At 48.4% G+C, this 16,958-nt stretch overlaps 1 protein-coding gene across 1 annotated transcript in view; it reads right to left on the bottom strand.

The window, feature by feature from the left end:
• Positions 1-2,266: 2,266 nt before the first annotated feature.
• LOC131555056 (TOG array regulator of axonemal microtubules protein 2-like) overlaps positions 2,267-16,958 on the bottom strand; it is a 45,363-nt gene continuing 30,671 nt past the window's right edge. The window contains exons 8-20 of the mRNA XM_058800729.1: positions 16,346-16,513; positions 15,483-15,615; positions 13,786-13,891; positions 12,813-13,048; positions 11,131-11,283; positions 10,152-10,173; positions 8,835-8,938; positions 7,266-7,470; positions 5,966-6,082; positions 4,814-4,817; positions 3,108-3,307; positions 2,859-2,934; positions 2,267-2,289 (exon numbers count right to left, since the gene is read on the bottom strand). Of these exons, the coding sequence (XP_058656712.1) occupies positions 2,267-2,289; positions 2,859-2,934; positions 3,108-3,307; positions 4,814-4,817; positions 5,966-6,082; positions 7,266-7,470; positions 8,835-8,938; positions 10,152-10,173; positions 11,131-11,283; positions 12,813-13,048; positions 13,786-13,891; positions 15,483-15,615; positions 16,346-16,513 (1,547 nt within the window). The remainder of the gene's footprint in view (positions 2,290-2,858; positions 2,935-3,107; positions 3,308-4,813; positions 4,818-5,965; positions 6,083-7,265; positions 7,471-8,834; positions 8,939-10,151; positions 10,174-11,130; positions 11,284-12,812; positions 13,049-13,785; positions 13,892-15,482; positions 15,616-16,345; positions 16,514-16,958) is intronic.

Here is a 16,958-nt window from a genome sequence, read left to right on the forward strand (position 1 = left end):
GAAGCAAATATTTCACAGTAAGAGTGGTCAGATACTGGAATCATTTACCCAGTGAGGTGGTGGAGTCATCATCCCTTGAAGAATTCAAAAAAAGACTGGATGTGGCACTTGCTGCCATGATCTAGTGAACAGTTAGAACATCGACTGGACTTGATGATCTTATAGGTCTCTTCCAGTCTTGAACTTCTGTGATTCTGTGATTCTGTGACTGTGGGTCCTGTATGGGTTTTCTTGTAAAGTTGTTCATTTTTTTATAAGTTAAGGTTTTGGTTTGACCGTCAGTTCCCCCCATGTTCTCCCTCCTAATGGTTTGTTCCTCCTGCCAGTTACCTGTCTATCATTGTAACCAATGCCCTTTCATTTTGAGAAGTTTCTATGTCAATCTTCCCTTACTTAACATATGATTTGTCCCCTGAGCCTTGTCCCTCCCCTGGGCCATTACTATTGGCTCAGTTGTGTCCCTCGCTCCTCCCTGAGCTTCGTTCATTGGTCCCTCGTGGCTCCTCGTGTCACGCCCTTCCCCTTTATAAGTGCCTCCCCGACGGTTTTTCCCTGACAACATTACTGGCGCTGCCTGGGTCAGTAAAGCGCCCTGGCATCCATTCGTGTGTCCACTCCCTCCTTCCTTTGCCTTAGTACTTCGCAGTCCTGCTCTCGCCTGCGTCACCACGCTGCAGACGGAGCCACAACTCAAGGGTTCTTGCAGAGAACCTGGGAGTGGTGGGATTCGTGGTCTGCACCGGTCACTCCGGGAGCAGCTAGCCAGCACCCGTCAGCTCCAGTGGCTGCAGGACGAGACTGCACTGAATGGCACCCAGACTGCAGTTTAGATTTGAGGAACCCTTGTCGCTTGTTTTTGGCCTCAGTCCACTCATCCTTCTGCAAACAACTTGCAAACAACACAGCTGGACTGCTGTCCTGGGTAAATATACATACAGATGACTTTTCCAAAGCAGTGCATCATTTCCCAGGGAAAAACACAACTTCGTCTTGCCTATGAAACTGTGACTGAAGACACCCGAGAGCCAGATCTGTGTGAGATTGCAAAGGAGCAAAGCTTTGCCATTTGGGCACACTTCTCTTTGTTTCTTTGCGCAGACCTTTGGTGAGCACAGAACACATCTAGGTAGAAAACTTTTGACTCGACAGGATCTTTTGGATCTGTTGTCCCGCAAACATGTCAATGTGTGACGCTGTTGTAATGACACGTTGTCCTGGCTCAGAGCAAATTTTGGAGAGAACCCCCAAAGGGGCTTTTTTAGTAAAGCAGATTCAATTGGCCCCTCCCTTCAACGGTCCGGGAGAAACTACCTCTTTGGAGAAAAGTGGAAAAAACTGGTTTTTAAACAATAAAACCTAAACAATAATAAACAGTAAAACCCCTTGCCGCTCCAAAAGAGATGACCAACTGAGAAAGCCCCGTCCTCGGGTTACAGCTGAGCTCACTCAGTCTCTGGTCAGTCCCTCCAGTGCTGGAAATGTCGCAGGCCAGGCCCGGCCCGGTGGGCCACAGGTGCAGCTGCCGGTGCTCCCCTGGGTGTTCAGTCCAGAGCAGGCTTCAAGAGGTCCAAAGAAAAGGGAAAAAAACCACAGTCCATGGAACTTCTCTGCCTCAGCTAGCTAAACTGACTAAAAGCAAAAGAGAGCTCTGTCCCGCTGTCTGTCCATCCGCAGACAACACAGTCTGGAGCAGGAATGTGTAGGAGGAGGGCAGTGTCTGAAAACAAATCTGTGCGCTTCTACTCTCCCCCCTTCACTCTCTGGAACATGTCTTAAAGGTGCAAAACTTATTATTCAGCCTAAACAGAACGAGACGATGGGGGATAAAAGCATCGTATAGTCAGCCCAGGGCACACGTTAAAAACAGCAGCACAAATGACAGAAAGAAAACATGGCAAAAGAGGAAGAGGAGAGGCCCAATGAGGAAAGGACGTGGTGAGACACTGGCACATCGAGTGAGCTGCACTCCCACAACCTCTAGGCCAGCAGGTCCTGGTGTCACAATCTCTTTTTTGGTTTCTTTAATTTTTTTAAATTTTTAATTTTTTAAAAATCATCAAAATTAAATATATACAGTTAAAATGATGTCATCAAAACTTAAAGATACAATCAAAAAACATTTATTTGAAACTACATCGAAATATCATATGTACATAAATAAATAACATATTTATAAATGTACAAAAATAATTACATCTAAATAATATATGTACAGTTGTAATTATGAAGCTTAAAACATAAATCCTGTTAGTGAAAAACTCTTCAGTCAGTCGGCGGCCTCTTCCTGATCTTGGGGGAAAAACAGTTCTTCTGGACTGGAGGCAAGGGCTTGGTTGACAACAGAAACATTAGAAGGTACCAGACAAAACCACTTGGCAAGACTCTATCCACTCAGGCCTGCAAAGTGGAGACACAAAATGCATCAGATCCTGCAATGCAAACCTAAAGCATCTGAAGCTCCGTATTTCAGGGGACAGACTTCCTGGAAACAAGAATTCTAAACTGCTGCACAGGGAAACATGTTCCTGCTGACAGACTCTTGAATCAGGCCAAGGGAAAACCCTGAGCCACTTCCCCAGAGCCGCCACAGGCACAGCCTGGCCTCTGGGCTGCCCTGGGACAGCAGGGAGCCCAGAGCCCTGTGCTCTCCAGCAATGGCTCAGCTGCACATGCACCCTGCTGCTCCTCTCCCTGCCCCACAGCTCAGCAGCCCTACAGCTCCAGCGCCACTGGCAGCAGCACAGCTCCTTGCAGGGGGCACATGCAGGGCACAGCTGTTCCCTGCCAATGTGCACAGCCTCTCTGCGCCACCACAAGACCCTTCCATCCAACAGACGGTGGTCCTGCTCCTTGCTTACCTTCTTCTGAGGCTGATCCATGATTGGTCTTCACCTTGCCCTCAGTCTGGAGCTCCTTCAGGCCCCCATGCCATGACTAGGAAGGGCAATGGAGAGAGCGGGGGCAGATGCACACCCTTCCTTAGTATTTTGTCATTTCTGGCACAGCTGAAAAGTGCCATCCGGAGGTGTCCAACTCAGCACTTGGTCAGCTTTCTGGAGAACATGAAACCTTCACCAGCCCAAAAGGCTGGAGAGGTTTTCCTGCACGTGTGGAGGCTTGCTCTCAGCACACTTGATCAGCTGGGTGCCCATCACCTCGCAGAGGGCACAGGCCAGATTGGTGACCACAGCGCAGACGTTGGCGCTTCGCAGCGGCAGCTCCTTGTTCTCCAGGCAGGACCAGAGCACGGGCAGGGCGTAGCGCTGCACCACTTCAGGGCTCCTGGCATGAACCCATTCCACAAGCACTGCCGGGACAGACACACAGCTCCTTACCCACCAACCTCAATGCAAACAAGGATCTACATCTGCTTTTGCTTCTTGGGAGCCGCTCTGGCCAAGATCAGTGAAACAGCACACAGAGCCCCATGACCCAGAAATGGGCCATGCAGCTGATCATCCTTGAAACAGAACCACCAACCCCTCTGGACTAATTTCTCCAGCCAGAGCCTTGTAGCTGTGGCAGAGTCTTTGCACCGTTACTAAATTATTTCATAAATTGTTTCTGCATGAACAATGAATGAAACATCAAATTGCCTTCTATTTCCATTGACAACTTGTCTAAACCCACACGGAAGCTTTGGAAATGCACCCTAGAGAGGCAATTGAGAGATTTCCAATAAAAGGGATGATTCCTTTTTGTAACTTTGATGTCAAGGGCCAAAAGTCTCATCTGGCTCTTCCCTTTGCTTGGTGGCACACAGCAAAGTGCAGTATTAGAACACACTTCAAAACTCCAGCCCACCAGAGATGGGTGCTGCTTGACAACTGGATGAGAAACAACAGTGCCCAGCTGGTGTCTTTGGCAGAATGCTTTTGTGCCTTCCAACCAAGAGCTCTTTCAAAACTCAGGGTGTCTTAGAGAATTACCCAGACCCCATTGCCCTGGCATTTGAGCATCTCCACACTTTAATGCCATTTCCCCTCTCAATGCTAATGGCATTTTTTCTTACAATGTGCACTGAAATAGGGGCATAGAGAGAGAAAAAGGCTACACAGGGGACTGAAATTTAGCCAGAACACAAGTGTTGTCTCACATTGTTTCTGGAATCTGCTCTCTGCTCATTTTCTGAACTGAGCTATATCAAACACAGACAAAAATTTACTACCAACAGGCTCCTTGCATGGCAGATTTGGCTGAGAGATCAAAACCTGAAATGCTCGGGAGACCAGTCTTATTTTCTGATCAGACAAAATGTTATGTGGTAGCTATTTATTATTCTGTGCTGGGAGACTTCGTTTTCTCTATGCTGTTAATCCACCAGCAGTCATCAACATTGAAAGAGCTCCTGAAAATACCCCAAACCAATTCTGCTAAGCAGGAAAAGGGTTATGGTACTCATTTAAAAATGGAACTTCATTTGAGTTTAAATGCTATTAAAGACATTGGTCACTGTGGAGGTTGAGAAGAGCCCCAGTGAGAGCTGAGCCCCAAGGCCGAGCGCTGCCCCCATCTCAGATGCTGCACAGCTCTGCAGCAGCCAGGGAAAGCCTGCCAAATACACCTGCCTTGGCCATTGGGCAGGAGGGACAAGCTCAGCACCTCCTCATGTGGAGGAGCTACTCTGCTCTCTGCTCACAGGCATTCCCTGTCAATACTCCCTCAGAGACCTCTTGGCTTACAAAGGGAGGCCATACCTGTGATGCACTCTGTGACTTCCAGAAGAGCTTCACCACTCAGTTTGCTCCATTGGTGGCTGAGCTCTTTCATCAGTGACACTTCATCTACAAGTGAAACACAAGCTTCTGCTCACTCTTCTGAGGGCACAGGAGAAAGGACAGTGGGGAGGGAAAGGGCAGGGGCAACCCCATTTGATACAATAAAGTCAATTTCTGCTAATTTTTGAATCCTTTTCTTCTTTCCTTCCAGCCTACTTGGCAGGGTTTAAAATTCCAAAAGAAAAGCTCTCCTTTCAAATGTGTAAATCCAAAGTTGTCTGCTGGACCAGGAGCTATGCTAAAACATTTCACACCAGGGACCTCAAGAGTTCAGTCACATGAAAGCAGTGGAAAGGTTTTGCATCCCAGAGCAAAAAGGAAGAAGCCCATACTTGGGACACAGAAAGACACTGAGTCAGGCAGTTTGTGACTTCACGGAGCAGCTGAGGTGGAGAAAGTGGAAACTGCCCCTCAAGACCTGACTCTTCAACACTCCATTTTTCAGGCGTATTCCCCCAGTGCCGCATTTTCAGAGCTGACATAAATCTGTGTGGCAGAGGAATTTACAGCAGCCCTTCCCCAGGCAGGTATTTGCTATTGCCATCTTGCCCCATGCTAAAAGACATGTGGAACAAGGCATCATTGACAGCTGGACTTAGACCCATTTGTTCTAAAGAAATGGACTTGGTGAATCATCAGTTCCCCCTTGGAAAAAGAAGACAAATGAGGGAGGTGGGAAATAGGAAGCGAATGCCTCTAATGCAGAGCATTCCAGTGGCTGATCTGCAGAAACTCTGATGGGCCGGTGTCCCTTCATGCCAACAGCAAAGCCGTTCACTTGGCAAGTCAGACGGGGCCCAAGCAAACTCCAAAACCCCTTTGGCTCTGAATTGTAGCAAAGCTGGAGTCCAGGACTTGCTCTTCAGAGCAGCGGCACAGAGCCAAGGCAGCCTGGGACTGTTGTGAAATGCTGCTGCACATTCCAGCCTGTTGGGGATGGTGCATAAGGACTGCACCTGCCCAGCTTCTGGTGGGTTTCAGCTGGAGCCTTCCACAGACAACAACAGCTCCCAAGGCACTCGGCGCTCTCTTGTGTGGGACAGACAGAGACACAGGTGAGGGGAGTCCATGCCAGGCTCAGCCTTACCTAAATGAACAACAGATTGGTCCAGTGCGGTCACAGCTGCGGCATGAACCCCGGGATCCTTTGAGTTCAGGTTTTTTCTTATTCCCTCCACCAAACGGACCATCACCGGGTTCAGGGCATCTTCCAGGACTCCAATAATTTCTGCCAGCACCTCCAGCGCCTGCTGCTTCACCTTCTTATGGGTGTCATTGATTCTCAGGACAAAATGATCAAAAATCTGTGAAGAGAACAAACAACATGAAAGCTGGATTAAAATGACCTTGTCTGAAGAGGGGATGTAGAAATGAGCATTCAGCAATATAAAAGATGAAAGTGATCCTTTCTGTCAGGTCAGCCCTTGCTTGCACAATTTCACTGTTTTCCTGTGGGCCACTCACTGGAATGGTTGTGCAATCTGATGCTGCTTAAAATATTTTCATCTATTTTTGAGAGTTTTGGCTGAGGCCAGAATAGTTCCTATGGTGTTTCTCTCCACCTATAAATCATCAAATCAATTTCATTTATTAATTCAAAAGGCTACCTTTGCTTTCAAAGTATGGAAGCAGATATTTACCATGCCCATTTTTCTATACAGTTGACTCAAGTACTGAGGGCAGTTATGATTTTACCAAAATTGTAGCGGGAGGAGATCTCATTTTTTTTGTCTGTCTCAGGACCTGCTTCTGGAGAAGGACAGGGCTCTGGTCAACTCTTCCAGGATCCACACCAATTCTTTAACTAAGAGGTAGATTTCTGAAACGTAATGTGCTCTACAGCTCTCATTAGAGCAGGTTCAGTCCCTTGACAGCCACATTATCAGGCACCATTTTCCGTAAAAAGGGAAAAAGCAGCTACTGGGAGAAGAAAGGATGGATCAGTCCTCAGCTGTTTTCCTCTTTTTCCAAAGAGAAAAAAAGGCCCCCCAAAAAGGGTGAGCACCATCTTTACCAAGAGGAATAGGGATGAGGATAGAAATGAGAGCCAGAGTTGTGCCTGTGCAAGACAAAATGGAGTTTACAGAAGTGTCCTTTTTAAAACATTTTGTTTAAACCAACCCAGCCTGATACTTCTCTTCCCCATGCAAACCTATTTTTCGTCTAGAGAATAATTGCCATGCTTTCAGTGGCTGGATTCCCTTCACTTAACCCAACTGGGAGTAGGAGACAGCAACAATTACACCAGCAGAAAATTTCTGCCATCATCTGATGAACATCAGCAATAGGCACATGCCAGACAAATACAGCTGGACTGAAAGAACTTGTCCTGAAGCCCGGACTTCAATTGCATTTGTCTGGGTAAGAGGGACCAGCCTGTCCCAAACAGCCAGGATGCAGTAGTGCCAAGACACACTGAATTAACTTTACTTCCCCAGGCTTGGGAAAGGAGCTAAAGGAAAGGAACCATGAAGATACCCTACATACTTGGACAATGTTACTGGAGATCAGCTGGGGGCTGGTTTTGCACAGATCTAGGAGGAGTGCCACTCCTTCCATCCGTGCCTGAAACCCCTTGGCTTCCAGGAGATGGTAAAGCTTCTGCAGTGACTCCCTTCCTTCCACAGTTGCAGGTAACGTGACCTGGGCTTTTGGACGGTGGAGGAGGCGTCCACCAGGGGCAGACTTCACCCTGGAAAACAAAACCAAATTAGGACCTGTTGCTGGTAATACCTTCAGTTAATTGTGAGCAAAACATCCTGAGGAGCTTTCCTAATGATGTGATTTCAAGCTAGAAAATCATGAAGCTCTGAGGAACAACATGGACCTCGTGACAATCATTATGGCAGACAATCTGCAAGTGAAATTCTCACCACTGCTCACTCAGGAAAACCAAGGATGAGATGCATCTGATCTATCTTCAGATGCCTTCCAAGGCACACATTGCTTTGTGGGGAAAGGGAGACACTACTTCCAAGTTTAAATGCCTCCTCATATGGCAGGTGTGTGCTTTATAATAAGGAAAGTCATCACTCTGAAGAAGTGTCTCTACACCCGGCATGACAATCTGGAAAAGTAGTTCAGATGCATCTGAACAGATGAACAGGGGCATATCTGAAAGATCCAGAAAATCAGGAACAGAGATAAGAACAGAAGCCAGACATGCCAGAACTACACTCACATTTCATTTGCTTCCCTAGAGACTAGATGCACAGCTTAACAAACCCTCTGGGAATAATCCTCTGGGATCAACCTGTCTCTTCCATGAGCATGGGAAGATGCTAGCCATGCTACTGAGGCATGTGGTCACCTTCCTGCCACCACTGAGCATGACAGAGCTAAATAAATCCCCTCTGGTAAAAGAGGAGAACAGGTACAAGTAGCTCTGCCACTGGCGTGAAGAGACAGCAAGGACCAAATTCCTGTCTTAAATGCTGATTGCAGCACAGGGGGAAATAAACCAAACATGCTCTCCATCAAGCAAACCACATGAAGGACAGGAATACCAAAACAAAAAGTCCACATTGAGACACCTGTTGACCAAAATGGCTCAGGAATTAACTTGCTCCTTAGTACTCGTTCTTGGTACTGTTTGAGGGTAAGAAAACCAGGAATCAGCCAGGCCAAACCACATGGATGGGACCTGCTTGTTTGGGGAATGGCATCCTGCTTCCAAACTGGGACTTCTTATTAAAACACCCATCTAACAAAGGACTCCACTTGGATGAAAAAAAACCCTGGTTGAATTTCCATGTCTCAAGCCAGGCAGCAGAGACTTGGCCCTCTCCCAGCCTCCACAGCACTGCCCTTGCCACTGCACTGGATCGTCTGAGCTGCAACCAATGGGTGTCTTTGTGTCACCCAATTTCTGTGGAAAGCCCTCCAGAGAAGTTGTGTTCAACACAATGCAGAAGTTGACATTTTTTATCCTAGAGCATTTGTAAGGAAGGGAAGCAATCTCTGGCACTGGTCATCTCCAGCAGAAAGATGTGCCTGAGGAAGAGGCATGTAGAGCTTGTCATGTGCTTTGTCACATCTGACAAAAGTGCTCAGTACCATATGCTAGAGGGCAATGAGGCCTGGGGCTCCTTTGAGCCATCATTCCTCTTCTTCACGGGCTCCTTGACAGAGGAGCATTCACCCTGCTGGTTTTCCATCTCCTACAAAGACATAAAGAAACCCCGTGAATCTTTAAAATATAAAATAGGAAATGCCCTCTTTAAAACACAAGTTAGAACCAGGATCACTGCTACCAAGGCTTAGAGAAACATTTCCTAACTTACAGAAATAAACAGACCAGAGGTTCAGTGATGCCAACTCTTTGATTTCAATAGCCCAAGGCAGGTTATGGGTGCTACCACACTGAGCAGCAGTCTAAAATCCCAAATTCATTAGTCTTGAGCATAAATGGGAATAATGCAAACTGACAGACAATGAGTGGTCTTAAAGGAAAAAGTTGGACTCTTTGGAGGTTGGCTCAATGTGTTGGAAGTTGATTTGGTTCAACACTTACTCTCCCTGCTCGTGCACCAAGGCACACTCCTTTCTGTAATGTTGATAAAAAGGATAAAATCCCCCCCAGACAAACACATGATTTTCCACTGGATGCTGCTGAATTGAACCATGCTTCTTCCAGTTCCACAGGGCTTGACAGCAGGGCAGTATTCCCAAAAGACAGACAGCAACTGTAGTAGTAACTACGATTGACTTGGACATCTTTGGTATATTTGGAAATTTTCTTGGCACTGCTACTTCCAGTCTCTTTTGCAAGGACTCTGTTATGTTCAGAAGCACTATTCTCACTTAATTGCTTTACTGGGGGCAGAGTAGGGAGAGTGTGGTGGGGGCGTACACGTGAGTGTAAACCAATTTTACCTTCTTTCCATTTGCTCTTTGTGACCAATATTCAAAATATTCAAAACCCCACTTTTCCCCTGATAATAGCAGCTCCTCTGTGGTCTGCAGATGAACAGGCTGAGGATTAACAGCTCATTCCCAGGAGCAAAATGATTCAGCAGAAGTGGAATAGGATAAAGACACATTGGGTATGTTTGATCTCGTATTAGCAGTGGCAATACTTGCACAAAGGAGATATTTCTCCTGTCAAGCACTTACCTTCTTCTTAATTCTGGTCAGAATATCTTCCCGGTCACGCGGGGAAAGGGATTGCTCCAAAAGCTTTTTAAATTTTTGATTATTCAGCAACATCTTCACCATCTCCTGTCCATAATGCCTAAGGAAGGAAGGAAGGAAACAACAGAAAATGAAGTAAGGAAGAGTGTTAACAGAAGAGGCTGATGCCTTAAACTCATCAGGTGCAATGCGTGCATGAGAAGGCACTACCTACTCAGCAAAGAGGGAGATTTACCTCACTTGACACTGCACAGTGCTGTAGCTGAACACAGGGGCAGGAGGAGAATGTGGGGCAAAAAAAAAATACCATTTCTCTCTGAAACTGGGGATGTGCTTCTCTGGGATCAAAGGATCCCAGGCAACAAGCAAAACGCATCTGCTTTGTTGTCAGAGCCTGTTAGCAGTGTCCTGCTGCCTTTGCACAGGAATTTACCTTTCTCACCTCATGCTTGCTTTTGATTATTCTATATTATATGTATGCACAGGGTCAGCTAGGTGCACTGGTGTTCTTGGCAGCTATTAATGGGAATTTAATCCTCCAAGTAAGGGGATTTTGGTGGTTTGGGGTGATTTTGCCACTAGGTCACCAAAGATTTCTTCAAGAAGAAATTTGGAGGTCACTGAGCCACAGATAACAGCGTTCTAGAAATCTGCAGAAGAGGTTTAGAAAGACTGAATATGTTGCCTAAAGACCTCTGAAATATTTCTAGGGAAGTCTTAATGTGAAATAGATGTTTGGGATCTTCCAGTGATGAACATTAGCCAACACTTTGGCTTTCTCTTGTGCACCTAAGGCCAATCAAAACTATTGGACTGGCTAATCTGAGCTCTTTTGAGCTCAGTGAAGACTCCTTCAAGTCACAGGAAGTTGGCAATGCTCCTTCTTGCTGGCCAGCCTCAGGTTACCCGGTACAGTCATTTCCCCAGGCAGCCCAGAGCAGCGGTCACAGCACCAAGCCTGACAGAGCTCAAGAAGCGTTTGGACAATGCCCTCAGGCACATGGAGTGACTCTTGGGCTGTCCTGCACACGGCCAGGAGCTGGACTGGATGACCTGCATGGGTCCCTTCCAACTCAGCATATTCCATGATTCTATGCCCCTTAGCCACACAGTGAGGTCGCTCATTATTTCCTTGAGTTTCCACTCTTTCATGGTTTTACCTTTAAAGCCTAACACAAAACGGTTTTCCTGGTTTTGGAGGTGAGATGAAGATCATTACCTTGTGTCCTTGTGACAGTCCTGAGCCAGTATCCCTGCCACATGTGGGAGCCTCTCAGCCCTGGGGGTGCCTGCGAGCTTGGTGACTCCCATTTTCTCCATCAAGGACAGGAGGAGTTCGGCCGCGCACTTGCGCACCTGGACGTAGCGGCTCCTGGGAAGGAGAGAGCAAACCCTGGGCCACAGGGACAAGGAGCAGCAGCAGCACAGGCCTTGGCCAGAGCATGCTCCCTGTCCTTGCTGGGGGAAGGAGCCTGGGCTCTCTCTGCACCTTCCAACACCTGCAGAAGGTTCTGTCCTCAGAGAAACACTAAGTTAGCATTGTACAGAAGGACTGCCTGCACAGAAGAGTTCAGTCTCCCTGTACTATCTGATACTCCATTTCTTTCCCAAAATTTACTCAGAGAAAGATTAAAGTAGTAGATCACATATGAATTATTTACAAATTAAGGACAATTCATGCTGACCCCTCAGAGGGCACCCACTACACAGAGCTGCAGCAGGATGAGGCTCTTTCCACCCATTCATCCCCAAATCTGCAGACCTCTGGAAAGAAACAAATGCAGGGCAAACACACTGTGGGGCATGATGTTGTGGATTATCCAGCAATGCAGCCTGTTTCTTTTGTAAAGCTTGGCAAGGGATACATCTGAGGGTTTTATCCTGTTCCAAAGCTGAGGAAAGGGTGGCAGGCATTTGAGCCAGGCTGTTCTGATCTAGAGACTATCTCTTGGGAACTATCAGGCCCAGCACCAACACTTAGGGCAGCATTTGCTTCAGCTGTCCCATGGCCCTCGGCCTGTGAAGGTGCCTGGAAAGTGAATCATCATCTCAAGGCTAACATGAAACATCATTTTGAATAGAAAGCAGAGCTCTAAGGCCAGGACACTCATACAAGACACTCATACAAGACTCCTTTTGGCAGCAGCTGCACCTTCTGGGCAGGCTGTGCCACACCCAGCACATTCTCCCCCATGTGCTCCACACCCCAGCAAGGACCCTCCTTATTTCTCAGGTTAATGGCATCATGAGGATACATGGTTTTCCCCAGGGACTCAGTGGTTAGAGCTGTGAAATATGCAACAGTGCTCACAGCTGCAATTGCAATTGTCCCTCTTCCCACAAAAGCACATAGCTGTATCCTGAGCCTTTGCAGGCACTTTCACTTCCCCACTGTTAACCACATCTAGGAGACTCTGACAGACTTGGAGAACTCCAGGAAGCAGCAGCAAGCTGAGTCAGAGGAGCTTTAGTTTGGATATCAGGAAAAAGCTTTTCACGCAGAGGGTGCTTGGGCCCTGCAACAGGCTCCCCAGGGCAGTGCTCACAGCACCAAGCCTGGCAGAGTTCAAGAAGCATTTGGACAACAATCTCAGGCACATGCTGTGACCCTTGGGTTGTTCTGTGCAAGGCCAGGAGCTGGACTGGATGGTCCTGATGGGACCCATCCAACTCCCCATATTCTACAGTTCTGTGACTCTGTGACCTAATGGGCTGCAGGGGGGCTGAAATAGGTGACAAGAGGAAAGAAATGAGGTTGATCAGAGAATCAAGTCACTGAGTCCACAGAAGATGCAGGATACAGGACCCTTCCCTCCCACCATTCCCATTCTCTCTCTCGGATCCCTTCTCCCACCCACACACTGGAAGGTGAAGAACATCACTAAAAGAAGAAGAACCTACTTGACTCCCCTGTCCATGAGAACAGTCATTGCTCGGGCAGGAGTCACGTTCTCTACCATCATCCCCAGGCTCTGACAGGCTGCCTTCTGAATAAACTCTGGGGAGTTCCACACCATGGGGAGAAGGACCGCAGCAACCTCATCTGCCTCGGAGTCCATGTCCTTCTTCAGGATGGCAAAGAGCTCTCCCAGAGTGACGATTGCTGAGCAGGACACCTTGGACCGGAGGTTGGTCACCTGGGGAAGTCATGAGGGGAAACGTAAGAATCACCTTGAAAAGAAAACCAGTTTCCTTAGACAAAACTCCCACAAAATCACAGCATGTCCCACTGTCTGCAGAGGAACATAAAAGCACAGGAAGAGCAGAAGAGCCCAAACACAGAAAGGCACTTACTCTGGAACCAATTTCTGGCCTCACACCTGCTTACTGCAGGCATAAAAAAATATCTTTCACTAAAGTCTTCTACTTAACGCTTCTACAATGTCAACTGCTTTGATTTTAGGCCCTTTGTTTTGAAAAACAAAGAAGCAAAATAAAGTAAGGCATGCTTTCAAACCATAAAGGCACAAGTCATAAAGATAAAACACTCAGGTGCTCCTGTTCAAAACAGCAACACCTGTAGCTGAAGCATTCAGACGGGAAACAGAAAACACAGGCTCAGAGCTACAGACTCATTTTCAGGGTTCAATTACAGCTTGGGCAGAGATTGGGACTCTGGCATAGAATGTCATTAGTGTCTCCCATTCTGCCTTGCATTATAATGCACCTCACTCAAAGACAAGTGCCAGCTACCACACCTGCTAGTAAATACAGCTGCACGTACACACAGATCCTACAGACAGCTGACAGACATTAGAAGGTCTAAAACCATAAATGAAGGCAGTCCCTGAGCACACAGGGAGATAAACAAGCACATATCTACTCTACAAGCCATGTATGAAGTATGGGGGACAATTCAGAACAATGTTCTCACCTCGCTGGTAGCTGCCAAGCAAATCTCACGAAGTCGACACAGCAGGACTTCTGGATGGGACTCAGCCAGCCGTGGGATGTTGAGGAGTCCCTTCTTCTTCAGTTCCCTGAAGGACAAGTACCAAAAAGATTGATTTTTCTCTCTAACCAGCAGCACCCTCTGAAATGACCAGGCTGGCAGCTCCGCCAAACCATGGGAGGTGCTTTTCAAGGAGCACTTAATGAAATCATGGAATCCATTGCCACAGGATGCTGTGGCTGTCAAAAGCATACACAAATGCAAGAGGCAAAGAGAGAGCTTTCAGAGTGTTCATGTGTGGCCTTTCTGAAAATCTCTGCTATTAAGTCCCTCTGTCACTGCGTCCTAGAAGCTGTGAGGCTGGGCATGCTGCTGTTTCTTGTCACTTCCCTGTACCTGTCCCTGAGACACAGTCTCATTGGGCTGTTCCTGAGACAGTATTTTCCTTCTTTGTCAGCCCCAGCAGGCAGTTCAGCCCTGAGAGTCTGCATTGCCACTCTGGAGCTGAGTTCCCACTCTACAATCTAGGCCTGTGTGTCCCACTCCACTCCACTTCACACATTCCCCAAAAAAGCACCAGGATATCGTCCCAGAAGATTAAGATTCCATCCCTGAGCAAGAACTGTTGAAACTCTGGCTTTTCCCACAACACTCCTACCTAAAACAAGCCCCACAACAGCAACATGTTATTTAAAAGATGCAAACAACTCCATCTCTCAGCACTTGCTTTGTGCAGGCCCTCAGCCTCAGGAGGGGATGTGAGGCATCAGGGCTGCAGCACAGGGCTGGTGACGGATCCCACAGGCACCCTGAGTGTCATCAGGACCCCCCACACCTGCAGAAGCTCTCTGCATCTCACAGGGCACCAAAGAGAAAGGGCAAAGCAAAGGAGATTCATTTTTATCCCTGTGAGAATGAAGCATCCACCAGTCAGAGGATGCTAACCCAGACATCAAAAAGTCAACCAATATCACCTCACATTTGTAGGGTTATCACCTCTGGGCCTCCTTCTGTCTGTGTAGAATTTTGGGACACATTGTGAGTGTTGACAAAACATCTCAGGCCCATATGAAGCAGTGAGAAGGAAAAGTTGAATTCCAAAAGTGCAAGATACCTAGATGATTTTATTTCTTTTTCCTTCTCTTCTGCCATGAGCCCTTCAGGAGTAATGGCAGGCTGAGGGACTTGAAAGCACAGCTCAGCCCATTTCTCAAAAACAGGAGCTCCCTGGAGCTGCTTCTGGGACTCATATGCACGAGTCCCTGCCATTGCTGACAGCAGTGGGAGCAGAGAGGAATCTTACTCAGTCCCACTGGGCCAGGGGCCCAAGGCACCCAAAGCTCTACACTCAAAACTGCTGCCATCCTGCTTCTGCCTTCAGCCAGCAAATCATCTCGTCCCACAGCTCTCTCTCTTCCCTCAGCATTTCCTTTGCAGCTCCGTGGAGCAGCAGGCAAAGCCAAGAAACAGCACGGACCTGCTGCAGCTGCAGCACTGCTGCAGAGCAAGGCCAAGAAAAGGCTGCTCTCCAATCTTTATGCTCTCCCTGCTCTGCAGGCCTTTCACCAGTGCCCATTGGCCCTCTGGGCTCTCGGGGCTCCGAGGCAGGAGCAAGACACAAAAGCTTCTGACCAACCTTAACGCTCAGAGGGACACAGAGGGAACGGGGCCTTTCTTACCAGTCATCGCTGTCCAGCATGGAGAGTGCCTCCTGCAAGGACTGCTGTGGGTCTGAAAATGCTCCGTCCTTCTGCCCACGCCCACGGAGCGGCTCCTCGCGGCGCTTGGCACCAGTGGCCGTCTGCGGGGTCACTGTAAGGAGAGGGTCGGCCATGGGCGCTGCAGCCCCAGGCACGGCACCCGCCATGGCGCGGCCTGCAGCCCCATCTCCCAGCCAGGGCTCCGTGTGGCACACGCTGCCACTGCCTCAGAGATTCCCTGCTGCCTGCATCCTGGGGCTCCTTGCTTGCTCCCAGCCTCCCCCAGCTGGGCACAGCTCCAGGCTGAAGCTGACAATTGCCCCACAGCGCCAGCTCCCAAGTGCCACAGGTGCCACAGCCAGCGGCAGCTTCCTGAGGCCGCAGAGCTCCCACTCCCTGCCAGACAGTGCCCACAACAGGACTGGCCAGCCCAGGAGGGAACCCCTCAGGGGCCTCTCTTGTCTCAGCACCCTGATTTCCCCCAGCCCTGAGGACAGGGGCACTCTGCAGCTCCCTGAGGAAAGACCTGCAGCTGCCTTGTGACAGCACCAAGCCAGGCCTGAACAACCCAGCCCTGCTGGGCCGGGCTCAATCCCCACAGAGCAACAACCAGGGAACAGCCATGCCTGACCCTTCACACCTCACAGCACCTCCGTTTCCATTGACTTCAAATATTCTAGACTATCAACTTTTGGAGTAACTCAAAAGTAGATTTGCTGTTCATTCTCAGGACAGACTATGGACCCAAGATCCTGGCTGTCCTGGCTGAGGCAGGAGGCAGCTTGTGCTCCTTGTACAAGAAAAAACCTCTGCAGGAAAAAGCTGCCACAGAGCAGGCTTACCTGAGGAGCTGCATGGGAAGCTGCCATCCCCATGGAGGGTGGGTGTACTGGGCAGTAAGGGCACGTTGTCCTGCTTCCTCACGACCCTTTTCTTCATGGCACTACCAGTGTCTTTCCTCTCCACACTGTGGAGAGGAACTGTGCCATTGACAGGCGGTAGGCTAAGGCCTGCAGGGACCAGGGAGGAGCTTGTAAGTGGAGGGTGCTGGACTGGGCGACAATGGAAAAGGCCAGAAAACTTGCTGGAGCTGGGTAACATCTCTTTGTTATCCCAAAGAACTTCAAGTATAGCAATGGCACACCAACATGGGACAGGGATCACAGAATCACAGAATCCTAGAGAGTTTGGGTTGGAAGGCACCTCTAACCACCATGTAGTCCAACCCCTGTGAGCAGGGACACTTTCATCTAGATCAGGTACCTCAGAGTCTCATGTAAACTGGCCTTGAACACCCTCAAGGACAGACCAACAACAGCTTCTCGGGCCAAACTCTGACAGATTTTCATCCCCTGCATTTATAAAACAATTCTGCCTATAATATCTAATCTAAATCTACCTTCTTCTAGCTTAAAAGCAAACTGCAGTGATGCATCCCCTAAGAAACAAGAAAAA

This window comes from Ammospiza caudacuta, chromosome 3 (assembly GCF_027887145.1).
Source record: "Ammospiza caudacuta isolate bAmmCau1 chromosome 3, bAmmCau1.pri, whole genome shotgun sequence".
In the NCBI taxonomy this organism is placed as follows: Eukaryota; Metazoa; Chordata; class Aves; order Passeriformes; family Passerellidae; genus Ammospiza; species Ammospiza caudacuta.